This window comes from Maniola hyperantus, chromosome 16 (assembly GCF_902806685.2).
Source record: "Maniola hyperantus chromosome 16, iAphHyp1.2, whole genome shotgun sequence".
In the NCBI taxonomy this organism is placed as follows: Eukaryota; Metazoa; Arthropoda; class Insecta; order Lepidoptera; family Nymphalidae; genus Maniola; species Maniola hyperantus.
Genome location: NC_048551.1, coordinates 10160807 through 10176659, shown reverse-complemented (window position 1 = coordinate 10176659; position 15853 = coordinate 10160807). Strand labels below are relative to the sequence as shown.

The 15853-nt window shown below is 40.6% G+C and overlaps 1 protein-coding gene across 6 annotated transcripts in view; it reads left to right on the top strand.

Moving 5' to 3' along the window:
- Appl (amyloid-beta-like protein) overlaps positions 1-14769 on the top strand; it is a 169953-nt gene extending 155184 nt beyond the window's left edge. Inside the window, exons 2-17 of one of the 6 annotated variants that reach the window (XM_034976659.2) lie at positions 688-849; positions 2424-2559; positions 3152-3370; positions 3739-3930; positions 4248-4405; positions 4921-5028; positions 5651-5776; positions 6568-6705; positions 7497-7643; positions 8877-8972; positions 9282-9464; positions 10225-10416; positions 10524-10616; positions 11098-11199; positions 11548-11706; positions 12395-14769. In XM_034976659.2, coding sequence (XP_034832550.2) covers positions 688-849; positions 2424-2559; positions 3152-3370; positions 3739-3930; positions 4248-4405; positions 4921-5028; positions 5651-5776; positions 6568-6705; positions 7497-7643; positions 8877-8972; positions 9282-9464; positions 10225-10416; positions 10524-10616; positions 11098-11199; positions 11548-11706; positions 12395-12505 — 2322 coding nt within the window. In that variant the 3' untranslated portion in view covers positions 12506-14769. Of the gene's footprint in view, positions 1-687; positions 850-942; positions 1042-1196; positions 1216-1413; positions 1424-2423; positions 2560-3148; positions 3371-3738; positions 3931-4247; positions 4406-4920; positions 5029-5650; positions 5777-6567; positions 6706-7496; positions 7644-8876; positions 8973-9281; positions 9465-10224; positions 10417-10523; positions 10617-11097; positions 11200-11547; positions 11707-12394 lie in introns of those variants that run through there. The other 5 variants (XM_069503836.1, XM_034976658.2, XM_034976660.2 and 2 more) reach the window with 5 other exon arrangements.
- The last annotated feature ends 1084 nt before the right edge of the window (positions 14770-15853 follow it).

Here is a 15853-nt window from a genome sequence, read left to right as displayed (position 1 = left end):
GTTATTATCAAAAATCAATTTATTCAAAATAGGTAATAAATTACACTTTTTGATCGCCGGTTGTTGGATTTGTAAGATATAGTGGTGATAATTTTTATGCGAACTTAAAACTAAAGCTACGATGGTTCCAATCGCGCCCAGGTCTGAGAAGAGCCCACAGCAAACTCAGCTGGGTATTCTTTTTATTATCACCACTTTACAAAATCACTTAAACTTATTAGAACTATCATAAAGCTGTTAAGCAACTCATTTCCAAGCTTTCTTATCATTTAAATAATCCTTTACATTGTAATAGGATTTTTCAATAAGTTTACGTTTTATGAAAACTTTGAACATATTGAGAGACATCTATAAAAACGTATAGAATTATTTATTATAGTTCAGAAAAGAGAAAGAGAAAGTAGAGAGTGGTGATAGCCTAGTGGACAGTGGTTAAGACGATGGCATCCTATTCGGGAACTCGGTGGTTCGATCCTGGCACGCACCTCTAACTTTTCGAAGCTATGTGCGTATCAAACAATAAAATATTAAATATCACTTGCTTTAACTTTTCTCCATAATGTTCTCAATAGACTTGGAATATGGCTAATCCCTTCTCATTCTAATTTTTTTCGGAAACTCCTATTTGTTAAATGATTCTGAGGAAATAGATATATAAAATTTACAGTGTCGTATCTTTATTTTCAGGCGACAAGCGGAGCAGAGCCGCAAGTCGCGGTGCTGTGCGAAGCAGGAGCGACCTACCACCCGCAGTACATGTCCGCTGCAGGCAGATGGACGCCCGACCTCACCACCAAGCCACACAACTGCTTGAAGGACAAGATGGAGATCCTCGACTATTGCAAGAAGGTAAATATAACATGAACGATAACTCTGACAAGCGGAGTAGAACTGTAAGTTGGAGTATTGTGCGAAACAGGAGCGGCCTACCACCCGCACTCGCAGTACATGTCCGCTGCAGGCAGATGGACGCCCGACCTCACTACCAAGCCACGCAACTGCTTGAAGGACAAGATGGAGATCCTCGACTATTGCAAGAAGGTAAATATAACATGAAAAATTACAACTCTGACAACCGGAGCAGAGCTGCAAGTTGGAATATTGTGCGAAGCAGGAGCCACCTACCACCCGCAGCACATGTCCGCCGCAGGCAGATGGACGCCCGACCTCACCACCAAGCCACACAAGATGGAGATCCTAGACTATTGTAAGACGGTAATTATAACACGGAAGATAACAATTACTCTGACAAGCGGAACAGAAACGCAAGTCATGGTACTGTGTGAAGCAGGAGCGACCTACCACTCACAGTAACTTACATACCATCGCTAGTAGATGGACAACCTCACCCAACTCACCATTACCATCAAGCACCATCAATTGCTTGAACAATAAAATGGAAATCTGCGACTATTGCAAGAAGGTATAGTAACCACGCAACAGTGTTTACGCATATCAGTAAAACTACCACTAGAAAGGAAAAATAAAGATGGATGACCAAAATACCTTGACTGAACAGTATTTAAGGTTAAAAAAAAGATTTTTGTAAAAAGAACGATAAATCTAAAGTCAACCACCGAAATATGTTTAACTTACCAAAAAGTTAAAACCAACAAAACACCCAACCAAAGCTTGAGATGGTGAAACTTTTACATAAAGTACTAACTATATGGCATAAAATAGAATATTCTATTCGTTCCAACAACTTGACGGAGCGAGAACTTTCTCGATTATGGGTAAAGTTTTCGGTGTTTGCTTCATAGATGATTCCTCTCCAACAATCGAATTTATGCAACTAGTCGCGCCAACATGGGAAACTGTTCCTACTGTTATATGAAATGGTTTCTTCAACTAGACTGAATGAGAAAGCTACCTGTTGATCTGATAATAAAATATTAGAAACATTTTCTATACGTAAAATGAAAATTAAGAGTTTCGATTCATAGACAGTTCATAAAGTAAATTATTTTGTTATGGACGTAGAGGTCTTACAATAACCTCGTCATAATCCATCAACGTATTTTGAATGAAACTCAACTACTAAATTATTATTTTATGTAGTCCGTTGTAGTCCACTGCCATCTCTAGAAGATCTCTACCCGTGATTTTTTATTGTACACAGATTTAATGACAAATCTAAATTGGCATTAATTTCCGTAAAGTTTTTCCATTTAGAATTTGCTCTGCACCTTTTCCAATAAAAATTTACATACTTAACAATTTCTAACACCGTGAGTGGCTGTTTTGTCAGTTAATACTTCAATAAGTTATATGTTAAGAAGATAGCGGGAAGTGGGTGGATGAGGAAGGCGGAGGATCGTGTGTAGTAGCGTGCTCTTGGGAAGGCCTATGTCCAGCAATGGACGCAAACAGACTGATTGATTGATTGAAGTTATACTAACGTAACCTACTTGATCATTCAGGTGTACCCAAGTCACGATATCACCAACATCGTAGAGGCATCCCACTACGTGAAGGTCAGCAACTGGTGCAAGCTGGGCTCCGGTAATGCAGCCAAGTGCAAGGTCACTCGATGGGTGAAACCCTTCCGTTGTCTTGGTACGTACGCTACCATGATTTTCATTTCAATTAGAATTTATTACTTCAAGTAGAATATTCATTATTCAGTAACAAAGGATTGGGGAAACTTTAGGAATGGCGTAAATAATAATGCTTTTGAGTATGTCTTCATTACTTATGTAATGCAAATACTCGCTTAATATTTTTGAGTCCAAAAACGGACTTTGTCAATTTATTCCTTTCGTACATTAGGTTATGTTAAAACTTGGAAATTGTTATAAATGATTTCATTAATAATTTACATTTTCAAATAATTGCCTGTTAATTATGTTTGCTACTTGCTGGTTTTTACATTTCTCTTTCTTTTCTATTTTTTCTTTACATCCTCATATGAAAATTTGTCCTTAGCTTATTTATTTTTAATCTTATCCATTCAGAATTCACATTTACTCTTCCAACATTATGGTCACAGATTTTTACTTATTTTCATATTTTCCACTTTTTTCTTTTGCCTCTGTGAAAATCTATTTTATTCCGTCTTATCTAGCTTACTAATTTGTTTGCCTTGTGCTTGTATACGCTAAATCATAAAATGTTCCCGTTAACTACAAAGTTTATTTGGCGGCAGAAGGCCCATTCCAATCGGATGCGCTGCTAGTACCGGAGAGCTGTCTGTTCGATCACATCCACAACCAGAGCCGCTGCTGGCAGTTCTCGCGGTGGAACGCCACCGCTGGTCGCGCCTGCGCACAACGAGGATTAAGGCTGCGGACCTTCGCTATGCTCCTGCCCTGTGGAATTAGCCTGTTCTCTGGCGTTGAATTTGTCTGCTGCCCTAAACATTTTAAGGGTAAGTCTATTTTAATTTTAGCGTTATTTATAATTTAGACTATGACTTGTGTATAAGCGTGGCCTAGTTAACCTATCCATCGATTGCATTTACTAGGTGCAACACACACTAGCAGACTGGATTAGAACCGAGGTGCAGCGTCTTTCTCGATAACAGCTCGCTCATGCGCTTCAAGCGCACTTGTAGTCTCCTCCGTGTTTTGTTTTCAGTATACCAATTTCAAGTTCATAGGCCTGTGTTCAAATTGTTATCAAAAATACCTTTCCTTTCTTAAACAGCACTTAAGCGGTCGGTTAACCCTGGTTAAAAAATAGAGCCATTTTTTATGAATAAGAAGGTCAAATCTGAGAATCAATTTATTTTTACAGAAAACGTAAAAATGCACAAACCAATGGATGTAGGTGTACCAGTAAGCCCCGGCGGTGAAGAGATGTTAGCTGCATCTGCTGCTATGGATGAACGCGACGATGAACTGCTGGATGATGAAGACGCACTCGCTGATGACGATGATGACTCTCTCAACCTAAGTGATGACGACGATGATGATGACGCTGACGATGGTATTTACTTTGATTTTATTAAATTTACTCAAGCTGATTACCAAATGATTTATATTAATGCGATAAATATGAAATCTTATTTAAAATAAGCAATTTTAAAAATATTCGAATCAAGATTAAAAAAACAAAAACCGTAAATGACAATGTTACAAGAGAAGCAAATATAGGTATAGCGTTTCCAAGCCACAAGAAAACCAAGAATAGGATTAAAATTTGTATTTGATACGAGTCAGTGAATAATTTCACAATAACGATTGTTATTAGAACATAATATGAAATTTCCAAATTGAAAAGAAAAATAAACTTACCAATTACAGATATGGACGAAGACGAAGACGCGGACTTAACACGGGACGATGACGCAGAGGACGATGATTACACTGACGGTGACGACACCGCTTGGCCTCGCCCCGAGTCGTCTGCCGCGCCTTCCACCACCTCCACCACTACCGCCTCCACTACTACCACCACTACGGTTAGTTCTTGCTAGTACAAGTTAAACATCGATCTATAAATTATTGTAGATCGATGAAGTTCTATGTTGAACTTTCTACTTAAGATCAGAACTTGTACACATATTGTATTGATCCTAATACCAAAACAAAACATGTTAAAATTCGTCTAAAACCCAAAGAAATGCAAGCACGAAATTTTATTTTCTGAGACCTCAGTTACTTTGAATAGATAAGTATATAAAATATTGAAATTGTTACTATGGAGGAAGAGAAAACACATAACTGCACTACGCTATAATATTATATGGAATCAGTTACTAATTATAATCATAAACTCAAAGATGAAAATTGCTTTGCTAAAAGGAACATAAAGTTTAGGAAAACATTGAGAAAAAATCATAGTGAAAGCGCATGTAAAAGGGTTTCTTTTTCAAGGGATAATTTTTCTGACAAAATTTAAGGAAATTAAATTTTTCGCCTTCTACACTATTCGAAATCTTATCACCATTAAAGATAACCGGTACATTTTGTGCAGGCATCGACTGCTACTTCGGACCCGTATTTCTCGCATTTCGACCCCCGCACCGAACACCAGAGCTACAAAGACGCTCAACAGCGCCTCGAAGAAACGCATCGTGAAAAGGTTAGTTGCTATTAATATTAGCCATGTGAAATGACTAATATTCCCCTTTCCTCTCCAACTAAGCGTCAGGCTTGTTCTAGGAGTAGATACGACAATAGTGCAACGGGCGGGATTTGAACCGTCGACCTTTCGGTTTTCAGCCCACTCCTTTACCGGTTGAGCTATTGAGGCATCTAGGATGGTACTGGTCATGCTCTCAGACATGACTCCTCATAATGGGAAAAATTGGGGGAAAGAGAAGCATAGTTTAAGAAAATCATGGATTAGGAATATCGGGGAATAGACCGAGATTACCAACCAACCGAACACCGACCAACCTCCAATAGTAGAGAGGTAGGAGATGAAGAAAAAGAAAAAAAAAATTGAATCAAACATTGAAATTGGTAACGAATAATCAAATTAAAAGAAATTTTTGTGGGGCCATTTCTAAAATTTAACTGTCTGATTTTTTTAAAAAACCAAGTCCTAGAACAAAAACAAATCGTATTAGAGGGAATATCAAATATTTTGAATCGCTTCCTCGTTATCTTGAACTCGACTCAATGCAAAATCATGCTCGTAATTACGAGCATGATTTTTAAGCCGAACATTTTCGTAACTAGTGTTATATTGAATTTTCCAGATTACCAAAGTAATGCGAGAGTGGTCTGAGCTGGAGGACCGTTACCAGCAAATGATGACCTCCGACCCAACGGCCGCGCAAACCTTCCGCCAACGCATGACTGCTAAGTTCCAGGCTAACATTCAGGTATCCATTAATATATAAATAATAAATGAATTAATTATAACCCATAAGAAACTATTAAATAATACAACATTAAACAGATACAGTAAATTAATATAGAAACAAAAATAAAAGTTCTACAACAATCTAAGTAAAGTTGTTGTTGTCGCACCGATGCAGGTCGGACAGCATCAACTCACAAGATGGACTTATTACTGTCTCTCAGTCTTTCCCAGAAGGAAGGCGTCCTCGCTCTGAGTATAGCAAAGCAGTCAGGGACCCTCGCAGCAGCAAACATGACTTTAGCACTGCAGAAACGCGGGTGCTTCATAAGGATGCAGAATGTATTGTTGATGCGTTGTTGTATTGTTTCTTTTATACTTTATTCTTTATTCAGATACAAGTTAGCCCTTGATTGCAATCTCACCTGATGGCAAGTGATGATGCAGTCTAAGATGGAAGCGGGCTAGCTTGGATTGTATCCTAGGCGCATAATAATCTTCCTGTTTACCTATGTAAGTTCAAATAATTGCAAGTGTTACAAAAGACATGATCAGCATTTGCCTACCGATTCGGGAAAATGTGCACAATTTCAGATTTATATTAAGGTTTAGGCGAGCGCACATAGTTTTACCGGTCGGGTTCTTTTAGTCATTATTCGTTAGCAAAATAAAAAGAACCATCCAAAAATTGATGGAATTATGCCAGGTAAAATTTTGGACCGGTTTCTTACCGTCAGTACCGGCTCTTGTTATTTCTAAGTTAATATGCTTGAACTTAACGTTTTAGTTGTTCATATCGTTTGTCCTCCACAGTCTCTAGAAGAAGAAGGTGTGTCAGAACGGCGGCGGCTGGCAGCTCTTCATCAGCAACGTGTGTTGGCTCATCTTGCTCAAAGACGCCGCACCGCACTCTCCTGCTACACCCGCTCTCTACGCGACACTCCACCTAATGTAAGTATAGCTCCTGATGTAGATTTACCCTTGCAAAAGGCCACTGGAACAGATCTCTTGTAGAGACAGGTCCTTGTCTACCTTCTTTCTTCTGTTTACTCCAAAAAATAAATTAGTTGCAGTACTGAGAAGGGATTTGTGGATTTCCACAAGGGTCCTGTAATACCGAGCATGCTATGAACACTTTTCATAACTTTTAATATAATAACACTTTTTATAAAAGCTGCACATTGCTGGAGCAACTCTGGCATACCAATGTTTAACTGCACCCACTGAACCAGGGTTGTGGATCTTATCATATTCTCCCGTCACATCATACATCATCATATCATACATACCCGTATCTTCAATAAGAAAGTAAAGGGATTTGTTTAACATTAGCTATTCCTACAACTACGTACCAACCAGTAGACCAGCCATCAACATACTGATAAAATCATAAACAGTCGAATCTCTTAGCGTCGTGTTCCCTATAAAATTGTGACCCCCAAAAATCCTCCTGTGGACGATGTTGCGCCATGTGCCTCGATTTTTGCGACATAATATGCTTCATGGACCTTGATATTGACAATGATGCGGATTAGATATGGCCAACGCAACGGACACATCTCCGAGGTCTCTTTTCGTCCACTTTACTAGTAATCACGATCTTTTCAAGGCTGTGTTCCTCCCTTCTGATAATGAAAGTAGCTGAAGTAATCGAGGATCCTCAGGAGACAGGCGGTAGATACCTTTTCGTTATTTTTTAAAAGAGCTAACTAGGAAACTAACGAATATTTTTCTCCACCTAGGCTCACCGAGTCCAGAAATGTCTGCAACGATTGGTCCGCGCGCTCGCAGCGGAGCGGAGCGGCGCGCTGGCAGCGTGGCGCCGCGCTGCTGCCACTGGTAGAGAAGCTGCTGCTGCCGAACGGGCTAGTGCTGCTGACAGATTACAGGTGTGTATTTTTCTTATGTGTTAATTGTTTTATGTTATCGCTTGACTGGTATATCACCTTATGATAAGTGACGATGAAGTAGAACGATGAAGAAGCATGCTGCATGCAAGCTACGACTGAAGTCTCCTGCCTACTGATTCGCTAGCTCAGTGTCTAACAATGACTGATAGCCACCAATCTCATTTGACATTATTCTGAATTGTAGGTATTTTACGAAAAATTATTTCAATATCTCTCAGTGTAGCAGCAATGTAGAATCATCCAATGTCAAATGAGCTCGGTGGCTATCATTCAGTGTTAGTGTTAGTGTCACCTGAAAAACCTGCGTTAGTTTATAAGTTATGAGTTCTGAAATTATGCCAGCCAAAAATTAAATCCGGAACTCGGAGCTTTCGGACAAGTTGTTCATTGGGCGTACAGACAAGGGCGGATCCAGGGGGGGGGGGGGGAATCCGGGATGAAAGCTTTCTCTGTGTAGTACCTGGTCAAAAAGATAGACCGTCAAATGGTAACAGATAAGTAGATAGACACGCTTTCGCATTTATAATATTAGTAGCTACCTTATGATTTTTTCGTAAATATATGAAAAATTTCGCGCTCGCTTCGCTCGCGCTTTTACTTTATATTGGTTGATGCCCGCAACTTCGTCCACATAGATTTAGTTTTTTAAAATTTCCGTGAGAACCCTTTAATTTTCCGGGATAAAAAGCCGTTTCCGAGTGCAAACTATCTCTGAATAGTACCAAAAGACGGCCCTGCGTGCGGGTGTGCGGGGCGTCCCCCCCAACCCCCGCTCATCATACCCCGATTACCAACCCGACCTGTCGCAAGAGGTCGAGATGTTAAGACATGACCACGACGACCCCCCCCCCTGGCACCAAAGCTGGATCCGCCCTTGCGTACAGACCAATAAGATACAAAGCAAACGGATTATGCAATAATGTATTCATTCATTTGATGAGGGTATTATCTCGTGAGGAGGGTGGGAGGCCTCGGCCGTGGCTGGTTAGTACCGTACCGCCAAGCAATTTAGCGTACCATTTCCATGCCGCATAGAAACCGATCTGGGGCATCGCATAGGTTTCAAACGTGTTATGAAACTCCCATACCCCTTCCAAGTTAGATTACTTCCATCTAAGACTGCATTATCACTTACAATAAGATGAAATCGCAGTCAAGGGCTAACTTGTATCAGAGTAAAAATAATAATAAAACATTTGTTTTCTTTACCAGGATGCCGATCGCGCTCTACAACGTGCTTTGACCTCCCTACGTCGCCGCCCACATCTTTATGCCAGCATCGGAACTGCTATTGAAGACTACGTTCAGGTAAAAAAAAGTACCTACTCTAATGCTACATCATCCTCATTAGTTGTCATCATATCAACCTGAAGCTCTACTTACCACCCATATCAGTTAATCCCTTTCTAACCTAATGAATGTCACCACATTTCGATCGATGTTCTGCACTGACTTTTGTGATGTCATCATTATCATTAACCAATAGATGTCCACTGCTGAACATAGGTCTCTTGTAGGGACTTCCATACGCCACGGTCTTGCGACTCATCTGATGTCGTCCGTCCATCTAGTGGGGGGTCTTCCAAACTGCTTCTTCATATGCATTTATTGTTCCAGTCAATGCAATCCAAAGACGATATGGCAGTTTCGCTGATGTCGATGACCCCGGAAGCTGAGGAGCTCCTGCTGGACCGCATCGAGGCTGAGGTGCAGAGGGAGCAGGCCGCTCGGGAACAGCTTAGTGCTAAGAGAGATCAGCGCACGAGGCAGCGCCAGGACATCCAGAATGAACGAGCAAGGGTAAGGGTTGTAGAAAAATTGTAAGAGTAATACGAGTTGACGGTATGAATGCTCCAGGGTTCAAGTTAAAATTAACTCAACTGTCAACTTATAAAGAAAAGTCAGAAGTGTCATAACTTTTGTATAACAAGTGAAGCTAATATTTCAACCTCAACACTCAGCAACCCGAGGACAACCAACGTGACACATGTCTCTCCGACTTTTTGATGGACATAACTCCGCAAGATACAATATATGGCGCACTTATTGTACTTGGGTTACTGGTAAAAGATTTTCGTCACTAAGTATTTCTTTCAAATTAAAGTTGGAGAATTACAGTTATATATCTTCTCTACTATATATAAAAATGAATCGCTGAATGTGTTGCTGTTCGCAAATCTCGAGAACAGCTGAACCGATTTCGCTAATTCGTTTTTCATAATATTCCTTGAAGTACGGGGATGGTTCTTACGGAGAAAAACATTTAAATAATTAAAGAATCGACTGTTAGGCGGTACGAAGTTCGCCGGGTCAGCTAGTTTCTAAATATTTTTCAACCCTAAGTATTTACTAATTCGGTTGTAATACAGTATTCAAAGTTTATCGTCAGATTAATATACGCATCTAGTTTATTTGACCCTCAGGTGCCCTCAACCCTTGCATTCGATTGAATACACCTAAAGTTATCGTTTTAAATTGTAAAAAAGATACTAACAGTGAAATCAACGAAGCAACTGAAAAATCAACAAAAAAAAACTAAATTATTATCTGCCTTTTTCAGACGTCAAATGGAGTAAAAGAGAGCGAGGAGACAGATGACGAAGCCAGCGAAGTGAACGAGACGGAAGATACGACCACCGTATCCACGACGCAGACGTCCCCAGCACCATCAGCTTCGCCTTCCCCTTCGGCATCTGTGTCTGTGCATGACGTCACCACTCGGTCTGCGTTCACACAAGAATCCACTACCACGGTGAGTACTACTCCGACAGCTGTCTAGAACTGATAGAGCGAGAAGGTAATATGATGAAAATAGCAGAGTAAATGAGATTGAAGATTCCATGCAAACGTTGTTTACAGGAAATCGTTACAAGCACAATGACCGAAGCTCCAGATAGCGAAACTGAGACCAGTGAAGTTGGTGAAACTTCCAGCCGGCGATCAACTATTGAGGTAAACAATTCAATTATTATGACTATGATGTTATGACTTTGATGAATTTACCCAATCTCATTTACTCAATCTATGATATCTGATCTTTAATCTTTTCTAAATTATTTTTATTCGATAGAATTTCTGAAAATCACACAGCCCCACTGCACTAACATGGTGCGGGCGAGCGCGGGTGACGTGCGGGTATGCGGGGCGTCCCCCCGCCCCATACCACAATTGCCATCTCAACCTGTCACGCACTATACAATATGTAAAATCTCAAATTTCTAGACCCAGTGCTCACTCAGTGTACATTGATAATATGTCAGCCAGGCAGTTTCTCCTTGTATCTGCCTGAACTATACCCTATGAATGGATTCATAGGTAGTATCCTCAAAGATTTATGATTGTGTCAAGTCAGAGTCAAATAATTTAATCAAAATCGGTAACCTTGTACACTTTTTGGTGGTCAATTGTTGGATTGGTTTATTGACTGTTCCAGACGGAAGGCGAAGGCCTGCGCGCTGCTTTGGAGCAGGCGGAGGAGCGAGCGCCGCCTCCTCCCGCGCACGCACTCAAAAATGAACTACAACACACCCAGCCTGTAAGTATGCATACACTAAAGCTTAAGCCTAATGCCTAAGTAAGAGAACCAAAGCAACTGACGCGGACGTAGCTAAACGGGTTGCGAAAGTAAAGTGGCAATGGGAAAGGCACATAGTTCGATAGACGTTGGGAATTGGGACCCAAAGGTGTTAAAATGGTGCACCGGAAAGTGCAGCGTTGGACATCAGCCTCCGCTAGGTAGACAGACAACAAAGTGATCCTATACGGAACTGTGAAGAATTTAAAAACTTATTTCACACAAAAATTAGTAAGTAGGTACAACATTTTTGTTCTGAGCCTTCCCCCTTTCATGTTATATTATATTAAAATCTGTCCGTTTGTGCAGGGGTACACGGTCCGCGGTCCCAGCCCGAGCAGCAATAGCTCAGGCGCGCTGTACCCTGCGCTGTGCGTGGGCGGCGCTGCGCTAGCGGCCGCTGCGGCTGTCGCGCTCGCAGTCGCGCGTCGCCGCGACCGCGCGCCCTCTGCGCAAGGTTTCGTGCAGGTAAGGGCCAATAGGCAAAATGGAGAAAATCGGTCTGAGTTTAATTTTGAAGGCACATATTAAACTTTAAAAAGCCGTGATAGTTAGGGGCCAGGATTCCATAAAAGTTTTTTCATTCATTCATTTATAGCCTCCCGCCTCCCTAAGATTTATTGCCGCCGCTTATAGATGCCGCCTCCCGAATAGGACGCAGCATCTTAGACATCCACCTCCTATTTGGAAGGCTTGGGCTTCGATCCCTGGCACGCACTTCTAATTTTTTCGGGTTGTGTGCGTTTTAAGCAAAAAACTTACTTGAATGGTGAAGGAAAACATCGTGGGGAAACTGCATGCTTGAGAGTTCTCCATAATGTTCATAAAGATGTGTAAGTCTGCCAATTTGCCAGCCTAGTGGACTGTGGCCAACCTCTTCTCATTCTGAGAGGAGACCCGTGCTCAGTACTAAGTCGGCAACGGGTTGATCATGATGATGAAAATCTCCAGCTAGGTAGCTTCCTAGAAAAAAGTTAGCAGCCGAATCCAACTCGGGTGGACAGTATTCGGGAACCCTCGGATTGTCTTCTCGTGGAGATTAAAGCTAGAGTAAATTTTATTCCTGAAAATTAAAGCTCAGTACTATACCATAATATATTATTATAGACGTCGAGACTGTAGGGTATTCAAATTAAATAATTTTCAATTAATTCAGGTCGAGCAAACGGGAGCCGTCGCTCCTACCCCCGAAGAACGGCACGTAGCTAACATGCAGATAAACGGCTACGAGAACCCGACCTACAAATACTTCGAAGTCAAGGAGTAAACTGTTCACCTTCATTCACCAACCACCAGGCTTACCTTCCTCCCTCTCTTTCTCTCTTCGGGAAACATAGGCAACGGCAAGTGCTTAGGGATGCAGTTCCTTAGCTCGTTTTGCTCGTACAAAACCCTGAGGTTCTTTTGAGTAGGTAACACTTTTAATAAAAGCGATTGTAAAAGTTTAAAAAATCATTTATCGAAACAAGGAACCATTGATATAACGCCATCTATAAATTAGAGTAAGAATTATTATTTAAAAAGAACTGTCAAATGTAACGCCATCTATCGCTTAGTTTCAAGCTAGATTATTGGTAATGGTGCTTTAGCTAAACTCAATAGAACCGACAATGGGATGGAACAACTTTTCATGTCTATTATTTGTGATGTGTGCTAGAAACCCCGTAGTTTGGGTCATTTTGTGACCCGTCCTTATATCTATGTCCTCGAATAATTAATTCTTTATGGAATGAATGCGTGCGATATGTTTAAACGGATGGCAAAGCAAGCCTGGTGGTACAAAAACAATCATTTTAATAATAAAGCTTGTGTGATTAGTCAACATAATTTTTTGCGATCCCTCGCAATCAGTCAAAATATATACTTGATATTAGAATTTATATTGTTTTGTATATGTTATTTTTTATGTTTGCACCAAAATATTTATTTGGAATTAAGGTTAGATCTAAGTTTCGTCTAGTGTCATATAATTCGTAAGTGTCACCTTGTAGTCGAGTTATTTAAATTAAGTTTTCAAGACCGCATTCCGAGTGACAATTTACGGTGAGAAAATATCTCACGCTACGTTTTCGTGTTCTTTAAAACTGCTTGTTCGCTGTTGACAAATAGAACTTCAACAAACTCTTCTAGATATTTATTTATTTATCTTAGGTTTGAACTGTATGTCGTCACTCGGAAAAACGGAACAAACGTCCATGGTACGCTGTGTATATAGACTCCGCGTACAAATTTGAACCTAAATTTCTTATTCTTTAAGCCCGCTTTCATTTTCTAACGTAGGTAGATCATAACGTGAATTTTATGTAATAAAATGCGAAAATATATTTTAATAATTATGTGTACTTAGCAAAGGGACGGGCGGCAAAGCCGGCGCGGGTGAACGCTCTAGCCTTCGTAGTTATCTTCTAGTCACTGAAAAATCTTTTTTTAGTCTGGGACGATTTACCTCAGACCTGTTCTGTCTCCCTTCCTCTTCAACGTTCTTCGTTTACCCGCGGGACAATACTCATAGTTCCCAATAAGAGAGGACTGTGTACTCAACGTGTGCGAGAGAGACGCGCAATCCACTCTTGTGAATTGTGAAGTTCCGAACTGAGCTTCGTATGATCTAGTCAAAAATGGGTGCATCAGAGAATCGGTTTATTTAACGGTTGTATGCGCACATTGGGTACTCGGTAACGCCGAAGTAAGCTTAGTGAGTGTATGTACGATTAATATATAAGTAGATGTACAAAAGTAATACATTATATAGATGTTTTAGCGTCAGATACATAGATATAAAGCAAAATATAATTATATATCGCATTCGTCCGTTTAATGTAAGGGCTTGCGCTCGTGTCTATTCCCAGGTACCACACTTAATGTTACGCCGTAGTTAAGATGTAATTCTGCCTCAGTATTATATACATTTAAGCTTATTTGTTACATAAGCTAATTTATATACACTTAATTCTATTTGTTTACGGGCGTTGTGACGTTGCTACGTTAAGAAAGTCATATCAGATCAGAAGCGTCACGGCGCTTTGAGCCCTTTCATCACTACGATGAGTCGATGCCTGTTTCCGCATGGTCCGGGAACACAATAAGAGATGGCGTTCCTAGCGAGTCGTAATGAAGAAGGTATCGTGGCGCCCGCCCGTGGCTTGTACGGCATCTACGTAAGTTTACTCACTGTATAACGTAAGTTTAATCCTGCAAACAAGTATCCGCTGTATTTTTACTAATAACTAAGTAACGAGCCGACCACTTATTTTTTTAACAAAACTTTTGCTCAAAATCAGCTGTCTCTCGTCGGTATTGAAAATAATTCCAATCGATGTTTATTAATAATAATTAAAATAAATAGTTATTCGATGTCAACAGTATTCGATGTTCGTAGTTTAACCCTGGTTTATGTACCTAACTTCAGATCACTGTTTCACGTATTTTGAAGATATTATAATAAATGGTTTGAATATTTTTGTGTTTCCTGTGCTACATTTTATTGTGAGTTCGAAGTTCAAATTGAATCAATAAATAGGAATTAAAATATTGGTGTTGTTAATGGCGTGTTGCCACATCCTGTGCCACATTACTGAATTAGGTAGGTAGGTATAAATGAATGGATGAAAAAAACAGCTGAAGTGATATTTAATTGTTTTAACCGCACATAGCTCCGAAAAGTTGGAGCTGCGGGCGGGTTGGGGATCAAACCCCAGGATCCCTCAAATAGGGGGCGACTTTTCACGTAATACTTACTCAATAGTAGAATATCTACGATAAAAAGTGCCTAGTGACTAGGCTATCACCACTCTAGGCCCTAGCGGGTAAAACGTCAGCCTCATATTTTGCTTTGCGGGTTCGATCCCAGGCACGCACCTCTAAATTTTCGGAGTTATTCCATATTTAATTGCATATATTGCATATTTAAGCAATTTTAAATACTTATCGCTTTCGTAAACGGAGAAGGAAAACATCGTAAGGAAACTTGCATGCCTGAGAGTTCTCCATAATGTTCTCAAATCAAAGGTGTATGAAGTCTGTCAATTCGCACTAGGCCAGCGTGGTAGACTATAGCCAAACCAGTCTCATTCTGAGAGGAGACCAGTGCTCAATAGTGTCGCGACGACAAGTTGATCATGACGAAGTAGATTCAGCGATAGCTAAGCTATCTAATATACCTACCTACTTCGCTTGCTTAGCGACACAAAGGGTATCTTGTCTTTCGACAACTTGCTGCCTGCCACGCATGTCTGTCCTGGGTTAAGATCTAAACGTCCTCCCGACTGAATTCCGGCCACAGCGACCAATCTCCATAGAGATTAGGCAACTGCGCGGGAGATATTAAGTGCACAAATGTGCCTAAATACAGCTGTGCACTCTCTACTCGGTTCAAACCCTCATTCGATGGGATTCGTTATTTTGATCTGATAAACCCCCACCGAAATCAACTCCTGGCTACGGCCCCGGCCCTTAGCATTAGCCCCAACGACGTTGGCAAAGATAATTTCCCGATCCACACGTTGGGCGAAGTGTTGGGTCCAGCGTTGGGTGTTCCAGGATTTTTACGCCACGCGTTTACGAATAGGTTCGTTCATTTCTTTCATAATATTATCTAGAGTTGGAACTCTGGAAT